Raw genomic sequence first — 23,143 nt, 5'->3', positions numbered from 1 at the left:
GATGTATGGACAGGGCCCAAGGCCTCCAGCAGATCCAGGCCTCCATTTTCCCGTCACAGAACCCACCCCTGGATTACAGCGCGCCCAGGCCTGCCAAAGCCCCTCTTGGGCTCGTTGTCTTGTCAGCCTGATTCATCAGCAGCTTGATTGGTCTAATTATGCACTTAGCCGTGAGGCTTTATGCCTGCGTAGGCCTCCAAATATTTAGTAATCAAAATGTGTCTTGAGGAAAGGTTGATTTTCATAATTTGGCTGACTGACTAATTAAGATAAGATAATGAATTATTGGCAGAAAAAAAAAGGCTGATAATTCTGTTAATGAATTGGGAAAAAAATGATCTGTGACTTGGGGACTTGTCTTGCTCTGTGGAAACATGTCTTCTCTGTAGAAATCGAATCCTGTTACTCACCAAGGGGCCTCAGGCCAGTCAGGGCCGGTTACGACTGAATAAAGCTTCTCACGTCCTCATATCTTTCCAATTCTGTTCATATTGTCCCAGTATTACAATTAACAATACAGGAAACACACATTTGAGCACAGCTCCCAGCTTACACAAAAAAGTTCTCACGATGTTAATGGAATGTTTTCTCGAGGCTTTAACATTGTGGGTATGTCTTGTGTTAGCTGGGGTGCATCTGCCATTGGATCTAGGGGGCACCTTGTTGAGAAGGATACCATATTTTCTTACATAAGCACTTAAACATCATGCCTTGCTGGCCCTGCAGGTCACTTTGAATACAAGCATCTGCTAAACGAATAAATTATTTGAATAATAATTCAAATCTTTAACCCCCCCCCAGACCACCCTCAACCCCAAGGACGCATTGCCTTTGAATTTACTTTGTTCACTGTGAATTAATAAAGTTTGGTCAAAATCAAATCCAGTGACGTAGTCCCTCTAAATTCCAAAGACAGAGCTCGTTTTAACAGGAGGCTGGATGCAGTGAAACCCCACTGGAATGTTTTACGGTGTTTTTCTTTCCTCCTCAGGACCGCGAGAGACAGATGATAACCAAAAAGAACAAGAGAAAGGGTCTGAAGCTCCCTAAGGTAGGGAGAACGCTGGTGTGTGGAAGCTCTCCCCTCCTTCCTCAGACCATACCCCCTCTCTTAGTTTATCTGTTCAGCTAAATTCCTCCCGCTGAAGGAGTTCAGTCAGCCGAGGTGAAGAGCCGAGCAGGACTCAACAGGCGCTTGGGAAATGTTTTTATTCAAGTCTCCTGTGTGCACCCTGGAGGAGTGGGTAGAACTGTAGCGGCCTGTAGCATAGTGGTTAAGGTACATGACTGGGACGATCACCGGTGTAGCCACAATAAGATCCGCACAGCCGTTTGGCCCTTGAGCAAGGCCCTTAACCCTGCATTGCTCCAGGAGAGGACTGTCTCCTGCTTAGTCTAATCAGCTGTACGTCACTCTGGATAAGAGCATCTGCCAAATGCCAATAATGTAAATTAATGTAGAACTCTGACACCTGTGCCACGCGGTTTCAGAGTTTGTGTTCCAGAGCCGTGGTCAATCTAGAGTCGGGGGTTCGTACGGCGAGACGGGGAATTAGGCAGCTTTGTACAGAGAGAGCACAGCAGTACAGGCAGACCGGTCGATTTGTGACTCCTCTGTATGAGTTTAGAGGAGATATTTTTGCTGTGTGTAACTCTACAGTGCTAATGCTAATGGAGTTTGGTCATAGAAATGTGTCACTTAAGGAAGTCACAAATGTGACTTAAGAATAAATTGATGACAGGGTTGCAAGCAGGTAAGATGCGGTGGTCATTTTGCGTGTACCATGTAGAAATCTGTTTGCAGTGCATTGTGGGATATTGAATCCCCCGAGGACAAACAGGCTGACTAATATCTCCAGTGAGTCTCTGTGGATCATGCACCAGGGTGTAACTTGCCTTCCTTCCACTCGTAATCTCACCTCCTGACAGACCCATTTCCACCTACTTACACCGCACGCTCTCACGCACACACTGACGCACACACACACACACACACACACGCACTAACACACACACACACACACACACGCACACACACACACACACGCACTCACACACACACACACACACACTGATGCACACACGCACACACACGCACTAACACACACACTCACACACACACACACACACACACACACACACGTACTCACACACACACACACACACACGCACTAACACACGCGCACACACACACACACACGTACTCACACACACACACACACACACACACACACACACACTAACACACACACATGTGCACACACACGTACTCACACACACACACACACACACTCACACTCACACACACACACACATTCGCTCCCACACACGCACACACATTCGCTCCCACACACACACATTTACCTCTTCTGCTTTTTAAATGACTGCTTGATTGGGAAACTAAAGTGATTACATGGCCCTTGGGCTTAATTAGTCATATCAAAGCCCAGCAAACACTGTCCACCTGCTCCCTGGCTTGCTGATAAAGAATGTGTGGTTGCATCTTTAGTGGTCTGTGTTTGTTTGTGCGTGTATTATCTATTAGATATATTTTGGTATGCACGTACATTTCTGTGTGGTTCTCTGTGTGTGCTTACATGTTCACACGTTTGCATTTCTCTGTGTGAGTAAATGTTAATGTGTGTGTCTTAGTTTATTTATTTTTTATTTTTTCCAAGTGGTCAGGTGTATAAAATGTCTTTCAGGTGTTCCCCAGTGGGTACCTTTCAAATAAGTGCCTTTTGTGGCTGTCAGTAGGTATGCTTGTGTGTTTTTGTCTTGCCGTTCTTGTCACCCACCCCGTCACTAAGCAACCGTGTTCTGCGTGGCGTCGCGGATGCGTCTAATTGCACTCCTGGGTATGGAGCCAGCTGCGTTCACTTCTGAGCGGGGAGGAGAGTGACTTGCACTTCCAAACTCAAATCCTCACACCAGTCACTCCGTCAGGTCTCTCTCGCTCTAATAGAACTCTCCGACACTGGCTGTGCCGTTTTTAACAACGTCGTCCTTCAAAGTATCTGGTATCTCTGGCATGCGTGAGAGAAATACATCATGTGTCAGGCTCACACTGGAAAGCAGGTTACACGCTATTATCTCAGTGTTTTAGGAGAACGTTTGTGTGACTCGGAAAGTTGGGCTTCATTTATACCTGAGGAAATAAGACTTATGGGTAGTTTACCTGAATATCTTTGCATGGTTTTTTTTTTTATTTGCATAAAGTTGAAGCACTTTGGGCGCATTATCTCTCGCTGATCATCATAAGTCACTTATAATGTGTTCTTCTCCACCAGCTTATTCCTCTATAGATGCCTCGTTTTTACATTTAAAATGCGTGCCTCTGGCCTGGCCGCTCTTGTGTTTTTAATAGCACTTTAATAGTCTGTGTATCTCTCAATGGATGCAGTGTTTAGGGTGGTTAAGATAACTGAACTACTGAGCATTCTGTAAACACAGTGTCTCTCCATTGAAAAGCTGCACAGGGCTGAAGCGTATCTAGTGAGTGCTTTTTGTGCCATTGTTTGTTTTTGCATGTGGGAGAGAGAGTTCCTTAATTGAAGGGGTTGCCAGGTTTGGGAATACCCCTCCTTCCAGCACTACTCCCTGCTGGGGAGAAGGGGAGTTGGGTTTCGACTGCGGAGAGGTCCACAGGAGGTGGGGCCGTATGAGCTGGGGGGGTGGAGTCAGAATCTGAGGGTTCAGTTTGCTCTGCTTTTTATACTCGCACTTCTCAGACTTAACACGCAGGACTTACCTGAACACCGGCGCTGAGCTTTACAGAAGCGCGTTCGTTTCCGTTGAAAGACGTCTTCGGCGGTGCGACTGTTAGCGCGCTCTACCCCTTGAGGCTGAATGAGCTCACCTGTACCTGGACTGCACCGCTGCTCGGGAATAAGCGTCGAGAGGATTCACACACGCACCGAGCACTGAGCCGATAGCACACTCGCTCACACACAGCGTACCCTCGCGCACACGCACGCCCCCAGCATGACCGAGTACCTGCTTCTCATCCTCTACTTCTCCTCCTTCCTCTGCCTCTGCACTCTGGTCTGCTTGTACTTCTCTGGCTGTCAGGAGATGACCTATAAGCACGATGGTAAGCCCGCCAACGACTGCAGCTGGGTCTTTTTACAGCTTTTTCTTCAGTTCTGATTATTTACCTGCATCCTCCGTCCGTACAGGGGTTCCTGACGGATCATTTATGCTACACGGCAAAATCTGACAATTTCAGCCAAATCGGGTGGAGGAGTAACCTGAATTTGTTGAACAGTTTCTGGCGTTGTCTCCCAGAGTGTTGGTGAAGCTTAGTGTATAAGACTGTACGGTTTGTGTACTGCCATTTTGAGCTTCCATGAAGGGCGCTTAGTTTGTGAAGTCATAGGGAAGGTGAGGTCGCTGTAATTGTTGTTGTCTTGAGCAGGCAGATTGAAGCCATGTTTGTTGTCATGATCTCTGTTTAATGACGGCTCACAGTCCTCTTTCCTTAGTAAATTACCTCCCGGGAGCTTTAGCCCAACCGCCAGCAAACCCCGGTCCCCTGTGAGGGTCAGCCGAGCACGTCGAGCTGCTGGATGCCTGCTGCTGTTTAAATGTTCAGGTTTATTTACCTGCGGTGTAAAGTAGCAAAACCAGCGTGAGCATCCTGTGTTTGAGACTCAATGTGCGTTCAGAATAATTCACCTTCTTTTGTTCTCCTCTTGCGTGGGCACTTGCAGTATGTTTTATGAAAGGTTTTCCACGCGACGGTATCAAAGAATCAGAAGTATCTGAGCACTTCCGTCTGCTGCACCGTTCAGGAAACAGGGATTTTAATTTAATTGACTTCAGTTGGCCATCGCCATAGGGCAGGGGTCGGCAACCCTGGTCCCGGAGAGCCGCAGGGTGTCCTGGCTTTCGTCTCCACCTTAAAATAAGCAACCGATTCAGACCCAAGAAACCAGGTGAGGTGAGTTAACTGTGCAATCAACGGCTTTCATTGATCAATTAATGCCAAGTAACAACGAAAGCCAGCACACCCTGCGGCTCTCCAGGACCAGGGTTGCCGACCCCTGCCATAGGGGGTAACAGGTGTGAGTGCCTGTCTGTCTGTGTACATCGTTCCAGTTAGACTGCATTAAAGCCTCATTTGGCTTTTTCTGTTGTTTGTGGCCTGAGGCAGTGTGATGCCAGTAATGAGCAGAGTATGCAGTGGTCCCTTTGAGTGGCTGAGTTGGGAAAATCAGATGGGGCGATCTATAACCACAGGGCCGCTAGAGCGCAGGTTTACTTCAGCTTCTTATCGCTGGTTTCTAACCAAATAAAAAAATGAGATGCATTTAGTTTATTTATAAGATATCACATCATGTATTATCCCTCCTCATTGTTGTCTGAATCCCACCCGTCCCCTTATCAACCAGACTGTTACTTCTTCTCATGACCTTTGACATTTAACCTACACCTGCTCTGTCCAATCGGGCATTCAGTGACCCCGTATGCTGAATCTGACCTCGTTCCACATGCTTATGTTGGTCCATCCTAATGGCTAGAGGCGTTATCTTCTCCTCTACGGGTCACTTCCTGTGAATGACTGTGAGTGACACTTCCTCTTCTCGCATCTGCAGAGGCATGTTGTGGAGACATATTTTGGATTTGACGAGGAGTCGGTGGATTCCGAGACCTCGTCCCTGACGTCGTACACCACTGACCGCACGGACCGGACCCCCGCCACACCAGAAGAGGACCTTGAGGAGGTGAGACCCCCGCTCTCTCATAAACAAACATGTACATCCATCCACTCACTGCACCATCCGTGCCGCCAGAAACATGTACATGTCATTAAAAAATTTCAATGGTGGGCATGGAATCACTTGTTTATTTCTTATCTAACCCCCTCTGTATATTTTCTGAGGTGCTGAGTTTAGTTGATGACACTGCCATTACTCACGTACAGAGTAGCAGTGCAGCATAATGCTAAGGGCACTGGGCTTGTTATTGTGAGGTTGTTGCTAGGTAGATTTAAATCCAAGATGGGGCTTTGTCGTTATGCCCTTCAGCGTGGGTAACCTGAAATGCATCAGTCAGCTATACACATAGTGTATGTAGAAGATTGTGACCTGTGATAAGAGAGTTTGCTACATGGGTAAAGTGTAGAAATATAAGGTGGTTGACTGGACCTGAATGGTGAGAGTTGTCTCAGTGTTGAGGGAGCGTGCGATGGGTCTTGTCTCACGGGGTCTTCCTCCGTTTCCTGTTCTGTTGCAGGGCATTTCGCGGGAGGAGTCGGAGCTGCGTTTTCGGCAGCTGACGCGAGAGTACCAGGCCCTGCAGCGGGCCTACGCCCTCCTCCAGGAGCAGGTTGGAGGAACGCTGGACGCCGAGCGAGAGGCCAGGGTGAGGGGCACCATCAGCCCAGAGTCCAGTTCTCCTCATTCAGACCGCAGAGTTCATCACACCACTGAACACTGCGCGCGTGTGTGTGTGTGTGTGTGTGTGTGTGCGTGTGTGTATGGTATGTACATGTGTGTGCATGTACGTGTGTGTGTGTGTGTGTGTGTGTGTGTACATGTACGAATGTGTTTGTGTGTGTCTATGTGTGTGTGTGTGTGTGTGTGTGTGTGTGTATGGTATGTACATGTGTGTGCATGTACGTGTGTGTGTGTGTGTACATGTGTGTGTGAGTGTGTGTGTGTGTATGTACCTGTGTCTGTGTGTGTGTGTGTGTGTGTGTGTGTGTGTGTGTGTACCTGTGTCTGTATATGCACCTGTGTCTGTGTCTGTGTGTGTGTGTGTGTGTGTGTGTGTGTGTGTGTGTGTCTGTCTGTATATGCACCTGTGTGTGTGAATGTGTATAGTGAATTGTATTGAGAAGCACTCACATCACCGAAGCTGCACAGTCATTACTCTGTGTTGGGGATCAGCATGCTGTCAGCCTTGATTTAATTTGCAGATAGCACACAGTCCCCCATCCTGTCTGTGGCTCATTCTCCCTCTGTAATGATGTTTACGATTGTGCAACTCAGCAGGATTTGACTTTTAGTCCCAATTAATCCTGTCACTGGGGCAGGGCTGTGCGGTTCCTGTTGCTCGGGTGTATTCCCTGGTGCCTGAGTATGATACCTTATTGAGGTGTTTGGGCTGTGAGTGGGTGGTTGTTGTCTTGACAAGAAAGATTTCCTGAATCCTCAATGCTATACGATCCAGCTGGCTGGCGTGCTATAGGTACAGTTTCAGGGACGCATTTCTTAGGCAAGGGTCTCAGAGTTATCACTGTTGGACGGTTGTGGTGGCGGGGCTTGAGGACATGGAGGTGTGGTTGATCTGCTGTGTTCGGTACGCCCACAGACGCGGGAGCAGCTGCAGACAGACCTGACGCGCTGCCAGGCCAAGATCGAGGACCTGGAGAAGTCCCTGGTGGAGCGGGGGCAGGTAACCCGAAAACAAGATGGGGGCAGAAAAAGAGGCGGGGAGAAAAAGGCGCTATTTCCTGGTGTAAAATGCAGCTATGACCAGGTTGAACTGGTCAACCAGCTTTCCAGCTGTTTCAAAACGTAGCGTGAGCTGTTTTTGTCAGCAGGGCTGTGCTTTATCGCTAGGTCATTCTCCTCATTCTGCACGGTTTTTTGACAGCCCCATCGTGTCATCCTACATACATACAGTATTATACTGTATTGTACTGATTTCTGCAGGAAAAGGAAAGGCAGTTCATTTAAAATCATATGGGTTTGTTCATTGCCATGACACACATTGATTTGATTTCTTAATCAAAAATAAGAATGGCAGTGGCAGAGCAATTACAGTGTGCAGTGAATATATTTGTTGCTTGTGGCATTACTAAATGATTGATTTACCAAGTATTGACATGCAGTTATTGGTTTATTGTTGTAGTTGTGAGCAAAATGGTGCATTTCTGTCAATTTTGTTTGTGCATATTGTTTGTTCATCATCCAGTTGGCTTGCTGCCTGTGTATGTTTTTGTTTTTTTTCTTCATGGTTCCCATTCATTGGCTGAGCCCTTTCACCTACACACTGCTATCACACTTCTGCATGGCTCTGGCTTTCTGTATGAAAGTATGTTTTGTATAATAAAGCTGATTGACTCATCTCTGCATACAGTATGCTGCACTGGATCAATAACATTCAGTTCTGTCAGGTCATATTTTTTGTATGTTTAATCCTTTCATGACTCCCTCCATTTTGCTGTGTGCATTGTTATTTCTTCATGCATTTCTTATAGAAATGGTTAAAATGCCAAAGTGAGTTACAGAGATAATGTTAATCTGTGTAAAGTGTTGTGTGAAGTACGTCTCAGGCCTTGTGCTGTGTTTAATGCGGTACTGTGTGTGAACTGATACCGTCTGCGTTCTGGTTACAGGACTCCAAATGGATAGAAGAAAAGCAATACCTCATCAGAAGTAACCAGGATCTCTTGGAGAAGGTACTTCCCCTTTCGACCCTCTCGTTTTCTCTTTGGATCTCTGTCCCTGGAATACTCTCAGACATCTCAACTGGTCAGTTAACGTTCACTTGTGATTACAAAAATGTGAAATGTGATTTATGTTTTAAATTGATGGAACTACAATGGGAAATTGGTGCAGACCTTGAGATATAGTGAAACAATGAAAATATAGTTTTATTAGTGAGTCTGTTTGTGGGGTTCTTGAATTACGCTTCAAAACCCTAAGGTTGGTTTTCAACATTCTTACATTAGGCCTCAAGAACGTATGGTCTGTTAATTGGGTTAACAGTTAACAGAAGATAAAAGGTTTGTTTACTGGATTAATAAATTAGGCTTCAGAAGTAAACGGCATGTGTATGAGGTTCTTAAATTAGGCCTCAGAACCAAAACCGCTTGTTTCGGGGGTTCTTAATTTAGGCCTCAAAACAGAAAGGTTTGTTGACGAGGCTCTTCGGCTGGCCCTCAAACCTTTAAGGGACTGCGGCAGACACCGGAACTCCTCACTGCCTCCGTGTTGAGCAGATTCATCAGGCGAGTTTGACGTGCTCAACAGCGGCGCTCAGATGAGTCCAAGAAAGGCTGAGTGCCGTCTCTCCCTGCAAACTTAACCATAACCACGTTTCCAACCATAAATCAACCGGCCAATCAATGCGCCACTCCCTGAACAAACTTTATTGTTCCCAGTAGGCCGTTTGTTAATTGTGCAGCAGTGTGGCGCAGCGCAGCGGAAGGGCATTAAAAGTGAGATACATCTGTTTAAAAATGTGCCTGTATATACATTAGGCTCATAATACATGCAGCAGAAAGCAGACTCTTGCTGCATTAACCTGTTCAGTCCTGCAGTCGCCCTGTTTTCAAGCCTTTGCACTGCAGTGTCAGCTGCCTGAGCTTGGCTCAAAGTCAGGCAGGCGTTTGCGATGCGCTGTGCTGATTACTATCAAGGGAGTTAATAAGGTCACGGAGCCCTTCCCCCTCATCTCTCCCTCTTTTGCTCCATTTATCCCCCTCTCTCCCTCCCCTTCCCTCTTTCCTGTCTTTTCTGTCTTCCCATTCTCTTTCTCCTCTTCTTGTGTTTTTAAACCGCTTACCTGCTCCCTCCCTCCCTCCCTCTCTCCATTGGGGCTGCGTGATGACGTAGTGGTTAGCGCTGTTGCCCTCCAGGAAGGAGGTTTTGGGTTCCAATCCTGGCAGGCCAGACACTCTCTGCGTGGAGTTCGCATGTCTTCCCTGTGCTAGCGTGTTCTCCCCGTGTTCGCGTGGGTTTACTCCGGTTTCCTCCCGCACTCAAAGACATGCGTGTCAGGTTAGGTGTGGTCCTGCCGTTGCCCTTGACCCAGGCACTGGCCTCAGAACTGGAGCTGGTCCCCCGGCACTGTGGCTGCCCACTGCTCCTAGGTAGTTAAGATGGGTCAAATGCAGAGGACACATTACCCCATGGGGTTTAATGAAGTATATCTTATCTTATCCCAATCACTATCCCTCCCTCCTCCATCTCTCCTACCCTTCCTCCCTCTCTCCATCCAACTCTATATCCCTCACTCCCCCATCTCACTCTGTGTCCCTCCCTCCCTCCCTCCCTCCCTCTCTCGTGTTGTAATGGCTCAGAATGGCCGCTCTGCTCCCTGCGTGCTGACAGGCCGGTCTCAGTACAGTCTCCTCCCTCTGTTGCTCAGATCAGGAAGATGGAGCGGGATGAAGGCCGTCTGCTGACGGAGGTGCAGGACGCCCGGGACCAGAACGAACTCTTAGAGTTCCGGGTCCTGGAGCTGGAAGTAAGAGACTCCATCCCCATTCCCAAACTACCCAACGGGACCGATGTGGGGTTCCAGTCCAAACTCGGAACCTGCATACAGTGATGAAAACAGCACACACACACACACACACACACACACACTCTCACACACACACACACACACACGCATGCACACACACACTCACACACACACACACACGCACACACATGCACACACACTCACACACACGCGCACACACACACGCGCGCGCATTCTCATGTGTGCATCACTGGAACTTTGTTAGCGGTCCATCGAGTGTATTTTACTGCCTTAATGTCAACGTGTGTCTAATTTTGTGGCTATTTTTTTAATTGAAAGATGTACATTTTTATTATAAATAAGGTGAATATAATTTTCATGTGAATAAAATTTGTTTATCTATCAACTTGTTTACCCACCTCATTGTTCATTTTGGTCTGTGCTTCCTGCATGCGGTTTTATTTAAGTTGAATGCACATTATTATATGACTGTATATTGAACTCCACAATGCAAAAAAAAATCCCAATGGCAAGTTTATAAATCAATAAATCCTTTGTACACAGGTTGACGGACACATATTGACATTTTATTTGTGCACCTGCATTATTATGTTTACATATGAAACATGTTGCATGTCACATATCGCAAGTGATCTTCTTGTACAGTCCCATTAAAGTATAGATGACAAAACAAAGAGGGATTGGTGGAATTCGTATCAGTCGTCGTGGCAACATTATTTTTTCAAGAACCCTGTTATTTTTGGTTTCCTTCTCATGTTTTATTCCATTCAATTGGTTTGCAACCCACCCTTTAAAAAAGTCCCCACCCCCTCACCTGGTTCATTTCGACAGATCCTTCGCATGCTTTCTGATTCATGTAAGTACCCTTTGAGACGATTGCGTGCATGTTCCAGCGTCAACTAACTCCTTACTCATATTCCATCTATTTTGTTTCGCCAACCGCATTTCCGTGATCGTACAGTGTAACCCGGCTTTTTGTTTGTGCCATTTCATCATCTGTGTCGAAACTGTGCTACGTGGTCTGCTTTTAGACTTGGGGACGATTGGTCTCTGAGAGATAACTGGCAGAAGCTATGTCTGATTTCATTACGCCTTTTGCGGCCGCAGTGCCGTAACTGTGCTCCACGTCCTCTGGAGATCCGCCGCAGTCCCACCGCACTTCTGCCAGCTCAGAACCTTCTACCGCTCATTGTACCCCTTTATCTAAGAGGCACCGCACAGTTTTGTGGAATCGGAATCGGATGAGGCGCGAGGGCGGCAGTTCATTTTGGGAACGCTTTCCTCCGTAGGAGAGGGAGCGCCGGTCCCCAGCGTTCAACCTGCACATCGCGGCCTTCGCCGAGAACAACGGCAGCGCGCTGCAGCTGCACTGCCACCAGGAGGGCATCATGGTAGGGCACTTTCCCCCTCCGTTATACTCCTACCCCACAGTGTTTTTTTTTGTGACTGCATTCTGGTAGTGTAACCCTCTCCATATTAGCATAAGCCAGTGTTAGTTCACTGTCATCTAGTGGCCATGTTGTGCACCTGCCCACATCTATGTCTGTGGTGTAAAGGACCATGTTCCATAGTGTAGGTGGTGCGGACTGTACCGCCTTCTATACGTTCGTGCTTTTGTAATGAGTTTAATGGTCCGATAAATCAGTAAAGCTTGGCGGCAATGCATTCAAAGACGTAGTACCTTCATGGTGGCAGTGCAACACTGTAGTTTGGGAACAACTTGTAACCGAACAGTTTCTGGTTTGAACCCCAAGTGGGATAACAGGCTTGTATTGTTCTTTGAGGAACTTACTGTACTTAATGTGGGACCATAACATGTTAAAAAAAGCAAGAGTGTCTTTTGTTTAGGATGTAGTCATCCCTGAGCTTATGAAGAAACTAGACATCCTGGGAGACAATGGGGTAAGTGTTTATTCTCAGGTTTTCACAGTTACCAGAAGCATGATGAGATGCAGTATTTAGTGTTAGAAAAGCTGCATGTCAGCTTAGGGCGACAGGACCATGGAGGAGGAACAACAGCTTTCTAATTTAAATCCTGGGACGCCTGCTGTTTTGCAAAAAAGCAAAATATAATATAAGCAAAATATAAAGCAAAAAGTCTGATTCCTGATGGTAGCACACAAACCCCCATCCAGGTAGACCTTTTCATAAACAAAGCACAACATGGGCGGCCTGTAGCGTAGTGGTTAAGGTACATGACTGGGACACACAAGGTTGGTGGTTCTAATCCCAGTGTAGCCACAATAAGATCCGCACAGCCATTGGGCCCTTCAGCAAGGCCCTTAACCCTGCATTGCTCCAGGGGAGGATTGTCTCCTGCTTTGTCTAATCAACTGTACGTCTCTCTGGATAAGAGCATCTGCCAAATGCCAATAATGTAATGTAATGTAACGTAATGAGTCTTTCTGCAATGGTACACCTTACCAAGCTAGAGTTGAGAGCAAGTTTATGTATGCTTCTTTAATTCTGGTGGCACCTTACAAAGCAGCTAAGCCTCACTACTTGATAAAAAAAAAGTTCTACTAATGCAGTTCTGCTAATGCTTTGGAGAAGTTGGGTTCCTCAGTATCCAGTGGTTGGCTCTTATGTGTTTACATAATTCTGAGCAGGTTTCTGGAGTCTAACCTGGACCGTCCTTTCATTCTCTTGAGTAAAAACGTTTTCTCTCTCTGCTTCCCACAAGAACCTGCGAAATGAGGAGCAGGTGGCGGTGATACAGGCCGGGACAGTGCTTTCTCTCTGTGAAAAGGTAGCGATCCACTTAACAAGTGATGAAATTATAATCTATTTCCCCACACAACCTTCCCTGTTTGTCATCTGTGTTGAATAAAGATTTATTTTTACACACCATGTTTTATTATTTCTTTTCCCCCCTTGTCTTTCTAATGCAGGTTTGTTCACCAACGTCGCGTGATAATCAGAGCTTAATGCTGCTTTCAACCTACCTTTTCTCATTTTTGTTAAATATATTATTTGGTATGGAGATTAAGGAGTCAGGATGTAGAGCATATGCAGTTAACAGGATTTTTTTTTTTAAACAGATGTTTTTAAACCTGTGGTAGACAGCTTGTTTTTTTATGTTACTGACAGAGGTTATGGGGACATCTAGTGAACAAGTTGTAGAATGCATAGTTAATCTCTGCACATCTCTTCAATCACCAGATGTCCTACATTGCATTACTGTGAAGTTTATTAATACTGCAATAAACATGCATCTGTGATCAAGCTTCAACACAACACTCTCGCCGTGTTAATGTAATGTTATATAGGGGTGGTTATTTACAATGTACAGCAATTTAAATGGAGACTCTAGACCAGGGGTCGGCAACCCTGGTCCTGGAGAGCCGCAGGGTGTGCTGGCTTTCGTCTCCACCTTAAAATAAGCAACCGATTCAGACCCAAGAAACCAGGTGAGGTGAGTTAACTGTGTAATCAACGGCTTTCATTGATCAATTAATGCCAAGTAACAACGAAAGCCAGCACACCCTGTTGGTCTCCAGGACCAGGGTTGCCGACCCCTGCTCTAGACAAAAGGATTTGTATTCAGTGCAGTCCATAATATTTGGACAGTGACAGATTTTTTGTTGGTTTTTGCTGTCCTCTAGCAAACTGTAACCTGGCTATTCTATTCTTGAGGGTTTCCAGGAGTTTGCATCTTGTCGAAGGGTTCTTCTGTAATCCACTACACTGGTCTTCCGTGATCTACCATTTTGTATGCCATTGCTGTGCTCTTGCTTCTTAACAATGTTTTGGCTATGTCTCTGATTGATTTGTTGACATTTTTCAGCCTAATGATGGCTTTGCTGGCATTGACACTTCTTTGGTTCTCGAGAGAGACAACAACAGATTCCAAATGGAGATGGCACTCCTAGAATCAGCTTGAACTCACGATAAAATTTAACACACCTGTCCAAAAAACATTTGAGCAGCCAATTGTCCAAGTTTTTGGTCCCCTAACATTAGGGGGGGGCTTATCTGTAAAACTGGCTACAATTCCTACACTGTTCACCCAATATGGATGTAAAAACACTCAAATTAAAGCACTTTAATCACATAGTTTGTTTAACAACATTCTTGTTTTAGTTCAACTGTCTGTTTGCTGGAGCAGAGCGAAAACATACAAAAAAAATGTGTCACTGTCCTAATACTCATGGACTGCACTGTATTTCACAGCACTTGGTTCCCCTGGTCCATGAGAATCCCTCAAAATATTTTAATCCTGAAATGTAATGGATAGAGATGAAATACCCCAGTATCCTTTATAAGTAATGGATAATCTATATGTATTCTTAAAGCTTTTTTAAACATTGCTGTCCATCTTTATACATCATTCATTTGAAAATGGTACCTATTTACAGGATTATATAACATGCTATGCAAGACAGTGTTCACAAATGTATCGTGTTAGTCTCGACACCAGCTCAAAATATCCGCACACTGTCTTCAAAATGATTTGTGAAGTCTTTTCACGTGTACACTGTGGTCATTACAGTGTTGTAGAAATACATTGTGTAAACAAAATCATTTAGATTGATATGCAAATGACAATGCAATTCATCTTTCTTACAAACTCACAAGCATCTTCTAATGAACTCTCAAGTCTTAACCATGTAAGTATGCTCACTGGCTACTCCATTCAGTGAGTTATTATCAGTGATTGGTCAGTTATATTCACTACCAATAAAGAATGAGTGACACCAAACCAAGTACTTTTTCTTAAAAGATATATATATCTGGTCAGCTTTCCAACATTTAGTACATTCATCACGTCATTCTCCATACATGAAGTGTGTGGCTTCTGCATAAAGAGGCCTAGTGAGGCTGTGGCCAATAGACACACATTACGTCTGGAGTCGGACCTCCTTCCCCTGCTCTCCTGTCAGCTTTTCTCTGTTTCTTCTTCCTCTCCTCCATTCTCTCCCTCCCTCCAGTGGTTGAAACAGATTGACAACACCGAGGCGGCGTTAACGCAGAAGATGATTGACCTGGAGAACGAAAAGGTGAGGGACGGTGAGGAATCGAGTCAGAGCTCCAGTACGCCCGTTCTCCACACTAAAAGCCTGGCTAGACCAATGGTAAATGGTGAATGTCTGCATTTCTATAGTGCCTTTATCCAAAGCTCTGTACAATCGATGCTTCTCATTCACCCATTCACGCACCAGTGACGACTGGCTGCCGTGCAAGGCGCCAACCAGCTCGCCAGGGGCAATTGGGGGTTATATGTCTTGTTCAGGGACACTTTGACGAACCCAGGGCGGGATCGAACCCTCCGACTGCCAGACGATTGCTCTTACCTCCTGAGCCAATGTCACCCCCGAATAGACCATATGACCATTCTGGCTGGGTTGGCCTGTGTTAGAGTATTTCTGCTTCTGCTCCATTGGCTCCTACAGATTATATGGGTGTAAAAGCCAAGATGGATTTTGGCGGTAATTATGCTTTCTGGTTGTATTTATTGTTCCATTTTTTCCGCAATCCCTTTGTGAGGAATGTGGCTCTTTTTGTCACGGTGAGGGTCTGTGTTATTGCACACCACAGAGGCAGCCACCACTCAGCACCACCCCATGTCTGCTGATGGATTACTAATTGATAATTATAATGTGCAGTCCCTTAAACACATTGTGACCGTCTGCCCTCTTGAACTGAGGTGGAACATTCTAGCAATTAATCAAGCATCGGAGGACTGACGATGCAATTTTGTTCAAGAAAAACACTTACGGTGTCCTATAATGAGTGCCCAAAACACACACACACACACACACACACACCAACCTCCAAAATGGAACAAAACATAGTTAACATTGTATCAAACTGCGCCCACAGTGATGTCATTATCTCTGCCAGGACTTGTTCAGTAAACAGAAGGGATACCTGGAGGAGGAGCTGGACTACAGGAAGCAGGCCCTGGACCAGGCGTACATGGTAGGGAGAGGAGCCCTGTTTCTCCGCAGTGACTGGCAATGCATGCTGGGGGAAGACACTCCCAAAAGTGTTTCCTGTCACTAGTCCATCGCTGGAAAAGAGCGAGCCCTGCTTGTTTTTCCGGAGGATTATATTTTTGTTACAGTGAATTGTCATACCCATACGTTTTTTAACTCCAGAGTTTACTAATTACCCACTTGCCAACTAAACTTGTCAGGCAGTCATTTGAGCTGTACTTGAGCAAAACTTTGAGCTGTTTTTGAGTCAATAACTAGGCCTAAATCATTCTTTTTCGTTTTTTTACGCATTGTCAGAACTAAGTTCATATTTATAATAATAAAAGCAGATTATGTTATATCTGTACTTGGTTATTTTTGCAACACCAAAAGGACAAAATTGTTCTCCCTTGTATGAATCGTGCTTTCGAGAAACAGATTTGTTATACTGTAACAAGCATGAAGCAAGCATAGGGAACCCACCTACACCGTATGGTACAATGGGGATTTTGTTCTTTTCTGCAGTTATGGACTGATAATGTTACATTCGAGTAATTATAAGCTGTTCGCGCTATCAAGCAATCGTCGTTTGAATATGAAATGTGTATTTTTGTGTGACCTACTGTAGCATGTATATTCATGGGATACTGCATCTTTTACAACAATGTCCTTTTATGCAAGGCCGACGAAGAAAATAGATTTTAGTTATGGTTAGATAATTGGCTATCTGAAAATGCGTTTCGGAATTTACAAATCCTACCCCCACTCAAACTGCAACCACGCAATTGGTTAAAAAAAATAATGTTGGAGTTGGTCATTGAAGGATATTTTCTCGTTTCGTTTCAGCTAACCTTTGGCCAGATAAAGTGTAGCCTAACACCAATCTCTAACTAAGAGTTAGTGCTTTTAGTTACTAGGAGGAGATAAATTTGGAGAGCGGGCGCTAACAAACGGCTGGGCATAGATAAAACAAACACATCAGTTTTAAGACAATAGTCAAGTTGTGTGTGACGCTAAGATTTATTTTATTTTTTCCCCTCACAGTTATTATAGTTTGTTTACACTTTTAAAGCCTCACGTTCTTTAGATTAGCTTATTAACCACTACAATGCGCGGCACTTGTTCCACTTTTTGTATTTGTTGAGTTTGTGTGTACATGTATATGATTTATTCACTTTTTTCGGGGTTCCTTGTTTTTGTACAGCGGCGTACCTGTTTCCCCGCTATTTCTGTTACATCCATTGTCTTTTTTTCCCCTTTGTTTTGTGTTTTGATTTGTTGCGATTACAACGTTTGTATGTAATTTAAATTATCCTAGAGAATCCAGGAGTTGGAGGCCACACTGTATAATGCACTCCAGCAGGACCCGGGGAGCGGAGTGGGGGAATCTTTGACAGAGAGGCAGCAGGAGGAACTGAGGATAGCGGTGGAGAAACTGAGGAGGCAGATTCTCAGGCAGAGCCGCGAGTTTGACAGTCAGATCTTGCAAGAGCGCATGGAGCTTTTGCAGCAGGCGCAGCAGGTAAGTTTCAGTCGCGTTCGCAGGGAGCATACATAAAAGATGCAGTATCCCTGCAGGGAGGTGACATTAAATGGAGTCTGGGGACCCACTTGTAAGGCTTGGTAGTAGCGTTGGCTACTCTTACGAAATGTGTGCTGGAGAAAGTTAAGTAACTTTTAAGGCTTCGCGGAGAATACATGATTTTTAAAACACGGGATCGGTAATGTATGGTCAGATATTTAGGCAATATTGGTCACCTAATTTGATTATTAAGGACAATAAATAAATGTACTCAATGATCAATGACCTTACAGTATAGCCTACCAGAGCAAACAGTAGTCTACAAGTAGGCTAAATATCAGGCTATTCCTTTATTAGGCTATATTTAGTCTTTTTTTATTCTTGTCCTCAAATAATAATTTTATATTTTGGGGTAAAAGTGAATTCTAAGAATATGAATGCGATTTATTTTCGCTTTAACATATGGTTGTTCTGAATAAAACTGGTGACACTATCCGAATTATGAATCCAAAGTAGGAATTATAAATGTAATTCAATATTTTAGTTTTCAGTAACTATTTAATAATATAGTGTAGAAATGTATCAGTAGTGATGCTGTGAAGTTTAATTCAACTGCTTACCTGCAGCCACACATGGACATGTGTTGAAGAAATGCAACCCAAACGCGTCACTGAAAAACTTAATGACCGATTTTTGTGTTCCATCCATGCACTGGAACTGCAAAACGAATGAACCAGTCAAATGCTACTACATCTGTCGACTAAGTCCGATTTTAGCCTACTTGAAGACCGTACTTCATTTGCAATACTATCCTTTCCGTTTACGCGCGTGTATACTATTTACGTAATGGTAGAAGGCGTTTCCATGGTAGTGGCATGCCGTCCACACCCCGCCCCCCAATAAAAAAAATAATGAAAAAAATCTGACTTTGTGTTTATGCCATCGAGATGTTTATGCGAGACGCACAGGCATTGTCTCCCGCAAAGCTAACTACCTGTTCGAATAGAAGTGTCAGACTGGTAGCTGGAGGGTTGTAAAGTTCTGGACTGCACTCGTTGATTTACCTCTCCAATATGGCCAAAGCAGTCATTATTTACGGCGCAATTAACAGCTCCGTTCCTGAACAATGGCGCAATTGTTCACCATTGGCCTGTCTGTCCGCATTTAATGTGTATCTGAAGTTGCCTGTTCTGAAGCAAAAGTCATTAAAATAATTACTCATATTATTCAGACCATATGATTTTCCTCTGGAGTTTTTACTGGTCCTCCTTCAAGACAAGTGGCAAGGACTGCGCTTCATTCAGCCAATAGTTTGATTAACCCAAAAACACAATTACTCTCCGAATTGAATGTTTAAGGAAAGTTAATTCAACACCAGGGTTTAGAGGCAACCTTCAAGCACAGTTTTCATAGCCCCTTATATTTCTGTATTAAGGGAAGTTTCAAAAGGGTCAAAAATAACGCTTCCTTGCCAGACCCTCTATGATGAAGCCTCTTCATTGAATTTTAAACCTTAAATCAATGCTATTTGTTTAGAAACAACCTGTGGTTATTTTTTTTCCCAGCATGTCATAATTCAAAACTTATTACATGATTGTCCAGATTGAATCATAAAATATCAGAAATCATCAACTAAGGAAGCAAAATAAATAAAAGGGAAACAACAACAACTTTGCAGCTGCCTTTAGCAGTCCTCAGATCCTCTCAATACTCACCAAGATGGAGGCAAATCGGCTCAAGTCCTGGAGGACCAAGGAGGGAGTCATTCACCATTGTTCTGGGCTGCTGGTTGCCATGGCAGCCACAGCTCACATGCCGTTGGGATATATGGGATGAGAATGCGGCAGTCGTTTCAGCGCTTTGCCGAACAACTTTTTACAGAGGGCGACACGTCTGTGTTTCACCAGTTAAACTGGCTGTAAAAACAGGCTGTGTGAAGCAGGATCTGCCCCTGGGAGCACTGACTGCACTGGCCCGGATTACAACCCCTTCCCTCTGTCTTTGATTTGGGTTGCAGAGAGTAAGAGAGCTGGAGAATAGGATTGAAATCCAGAAAATACAAATCAAGGAAATAGAAGAAAAGGTATTTTTGCACCTTTTTCCGTTTTTTAAATATGCATGAGAGTGGACTGGAAGCTTTAGTTGCACCGTGCTTGTAGTTTTAGTGTACGCTCATTGAGGTTGTTCTGTCGTGCTATGAGTACGCGATTAAAACGCAACCTTGCAACACCTTTCTCCACTAGACCTGAATTGAAGTGATTGTTGCTAACTTGTCTTTCTCACTGTTCATTTATGGATTGGTGATGTTGTGATGTTTTTTGTTTTCCGTGTTGGGACGGCTGCATGTCAAAGCACTGCAGTTATGCGACATCACTGAGAAAAACTGTCATTGAGCCAAATATGTCAAGGCTGTTTTTCAGGAACTGAAGCTAACAGAAGTGATTTGTTGGGTTTTGTGCCTGTTGTCATGGGAATGGGAAGACATTTGTCTGTTAGTGCTGTGCAGTGGGGTTTTTTTTTTGTAGTTGTGTGTTGCACTGCATTTCAATGTGCTTCTACTTGGACAATGATGTAACACTTCTCTCATTTTCTCCCCTGTCCACCTGCCTATCGTATTCCTGGAAAATTCTTCGTTATTTTACCTTATTTTTTAGTTTTTGTTCCTCTTTTTATTTTTCTCCTTAGCCTTTATTCTTTGGCCTTAGCTACCCCAGTTTGGCCAAACAGCAGGTAAACACACAAGCATTGTTGTCATTACTTTTTTATTTTATTCATGTTCATGTCATTCTTGAAAAGACTTGCAAAAATGTACAAAAATAAAATGTTATTTGCAATTTCATACAATAGTAGCTCCATAAAGAAAGTCTTAAACCTGAGGCATACGGTATGTGTATTTTGTGTGGAAAAATATGCACCCAGTACTAGATGCATGTTTTTAGGATTATGTCAGATTAGCGTTTGCATTTTATCCAGAGCCATTTAGGGTTGATGGAATGTCATTAACCCTGGGAGAGTTTAGTTTGTGTGTGAGCATTGTTCTGCGATAAATGCTAATTTCCCCCTTGTGGTTAATTTATGCAGTTATTCATGGCGGAGGGGGAGAGTAACCGGGTCTGTGTCTCTCCCGTCAGGTGCTGAAGTGCTCCCGGGGGACATGAGTACCGTGGTCACCACTCTCATGTCATTCAGTTAAATTGTCAAACGTTGATTTTTTTCCACATTTCAAATGGACACACTTTAAAAAAAGTAAAAAAAAAAAAAAAAAAATAAAAAACATATTTTTTTATACAAAGATAAAATGGCCTTTCAATGAGAATATCTGTGCACTTTTTTTTGGAAAAGAATCACCCATGGAAACAAAATGAAATCTATGAAGACTTTTACAAACAAACGGTGGTGATTTTACTAAGAGAAACAAATAAAAAATTCAAAGTTCTTTTCAGAGATTAGCTTCCTGTGATCCGAACACAAGTCTCTGCGAACCAAATTGTACAAGTTGAATAAAATCCGATGATTTAAAAACAAGCACATTTCAGAAGCCTCGTGATGGAAGAGGAGCTCCGGGCGGACTCAGATTTGGGGAACAGACCGGGAGGGTGTGAGGGCATCTTAGCGCAGACTGCAGAGGGGCCGCTCACGACCCGTCCCTTTGGGCGCAAACTTCAGCTGGCCGGCCTGCAGGTGAGAAAAACGGTCATGTCTGCGGACTCTAGCATCGGAGACGCGGAGACCCCAGACGTTGTTGGGGAACCACGGGGCCACAGGGAGAGGGTCTCGGACTCGGAGGGTCTCCTAAAGAACAGAGAGGGCGCTGAGCGGGACCTGAGCCGCCGGGCGACCGGGCCGGGCCGGCGTCTGGCCGAGAGAGGCCGCGAGGAGCGCCTCCCGCTGGCCCGCTGCGCCCGGCTGAAGGAGGCGCTGCGGCAGAAGGAGGCGCTGCGGCAGAAGGAGGTGCAGGAGACGCGGCCGCAGGAGAGGTGCGGCCGGGCGGAGGCGCTGCGGCAGGAGTGGGAGACCTCGGAGGAGGTGCCCGGGGAGCGGACGCAGACGCCGGTGGGGGAGGTCGCCGAGCGGGACGCCGTCCGGGTCCGGCTGGAGGAGGCGCACCAGGACATGACGCGGCGGGTGGAGGAGATGTCCCGCTGCAAGAGGAGGCTGGAGGCTCGCATTCAGCAGCTGGAGAAGGAGTTGGCGGGGGTGGGGTCCGAGGCAGACGATCCGGGGGTGACCGAGAAAAGAGTCAGGAAAATTCCCAGTGCGAGTGACCTTGATGACCTTGTCCAGTCCGGAGGGGGAGTGGACTTACCCGATAGGGGATGGGAGGTGGTTCACCAAAGCATCCAGGAGGCCAAATCACCAGAGGAGAGTCCTGTCCCAAATACGGACGCCTCAAGTTCTAGGGTAGCCCGTCTGGAGGAGCTTCTGGAACTGCGGGAGGAGACGGTGGCGGAGTCGCAGGGCAGGCTGGGAGGTCAGGAGCGGCTCCTGAGGGAGATGGAGGAGACCCAGCGACGTCTCTCTGCGTGGAACGAGGAGCTGGGCGAGGAGGTGCACCGCTGGAGGGTCCGGGGCTCCAGAATGGACCAGCGGGAGGGGGAGTGGAGGGCGGAGGCTGCCCAGCTCAGGGACACTATAGCCCAGCTGGAGACTCTCAGCTCTAGCCTTGAGTCCAAGCTTAAAACCAAGGCGTCCGAACTGCAGGCTCTGGAGGCCGCCAAGGAGAGGGAGGTGTCCGGCCTCTGGGCCGACCTGCGGAGGCTGACCGCGGAGCAGTCGGTCAGGGAGGCCGCCTGGCTGAGCGACAGGCAGGGTCTGGAGGCGCGGCTGAGGAAGAGGGGCGAGGAGCTGGAGGTCTCTGAGGAGGAGCAGTGTCGGCTGAGGCAGGCGGAGGCGGCTCTCGTGCAGCAAACACGGAGTCTGGAGGCGGAGCTGACACACCTCTCTCAGCTCCTGGGCTCCACGGAGGACTCCCTCGCCAGGGAGAGACCGGCAGCCTGCACCTCCAGGAGCCAGCTCGCCTCCGCAGAGCGGAGTGACAGAGTGCTGCAGGAGGAGACGGCTGCCCTGCACATGACAATCAAGCACCTGCAGGAGGTGAGTGACCTTCTTGATCCTCCTAACGCTAACACTCTTGTGTCGCTGTTTGCACAACTAACACGTGGAGCATGTCAGCTAGCTGTCTGTTACACAGAGAATTAAACTCTCACAGGGTGCTGTTAAAATGTGTTGCAAATAAAGTTGGACTGAATTCAGTCAAATCACAAAATACATTTATAAAAATTTTCTCAGGACTGTGACAGCAAAGCATGTTTTTACAGCACCACTGTGAAGAGTCATGCATCAGTTACCTTTTTATGTCTTACTGCACATGTGAAATTATTTTATGAAGTGACCCCTCCCTTAAGAAAGAAGAGCAACACACATGTAGCACACACACACACACACACACACACACACACATGTACTCTCACACATACTC

The 23,143-nt window shown here is 45.7% G+C and overlaps 1 protein-coding gene across 4 annotated transcripts in view; it reads left to right on the top strand.

Moving 5' to 3' along the window:
* Positions 1–20,915, top strand: part of jakmip1 (janus kinase and microtubule interacting protein 1) — a 76,486-nt gene extending 55,571 nt beyond the window's left edge. For 3 of the 4 annotated variants that reach the window (XM_061251122.1, XM_061251121.1, XM_061251123.1), the window contains exons 8-13: positions 992–1,051; positions 5,598–5,726; positions 6,238–6,366; positions 7,318–7,401; positions 8,348–8,410; positions 10,105–10,771. In XM_061251122.1, coding sequence (XP_061107106.1) covers positions 992–1,051; positions 5,598–5,726; positions 6,238–6,366; positions 7,318–7,401; positions 8,348–8,410; positions 10,105–10,287 — 648 coding nt within the window. In that variant the 3' untranslated portion in view covers positions 10,288–10,771. Of the gene's footprint in view, positions 1–991; positions 1,052–5,597; positions 5,727–6,237; positions 6,367–7,317; positions 7,402–8,347; positions 8,411–10,104; positions 10,772–11,513; positions 11,616–12,072; positions 12,127–12,907; positions 12,974–15,155; positions 15,225–16,068; positions 16,147–17,460; positions 17,665–19,681; positions 19,748–20,318; positions 20,395–20,795 lie in introns of those variants that run through there. The other variant, XM_061251125.1, reaches the window with a different exon arrangement.
* Positions 20,916–23,143: the final 2,228 nt, after the last annotated feature.

The sequence above is a fragment of the Conger conger genome, chromosome 8 (assembly GCF_963514075.1).
Source record: "Conger conger chromosome 8, fConCon1.1, whole genome shotgun sequence".
Lineage (NCBI taxonomy): Eukaryota > Metazoa > Chordata > Actinopteri > Anguilliformes > Congridae > Conger > Conger conger.
Note: the sequence above shows the minus strand (reverse complement) of the source record. Positions and strands in the feature narration are given on the sequence as shown.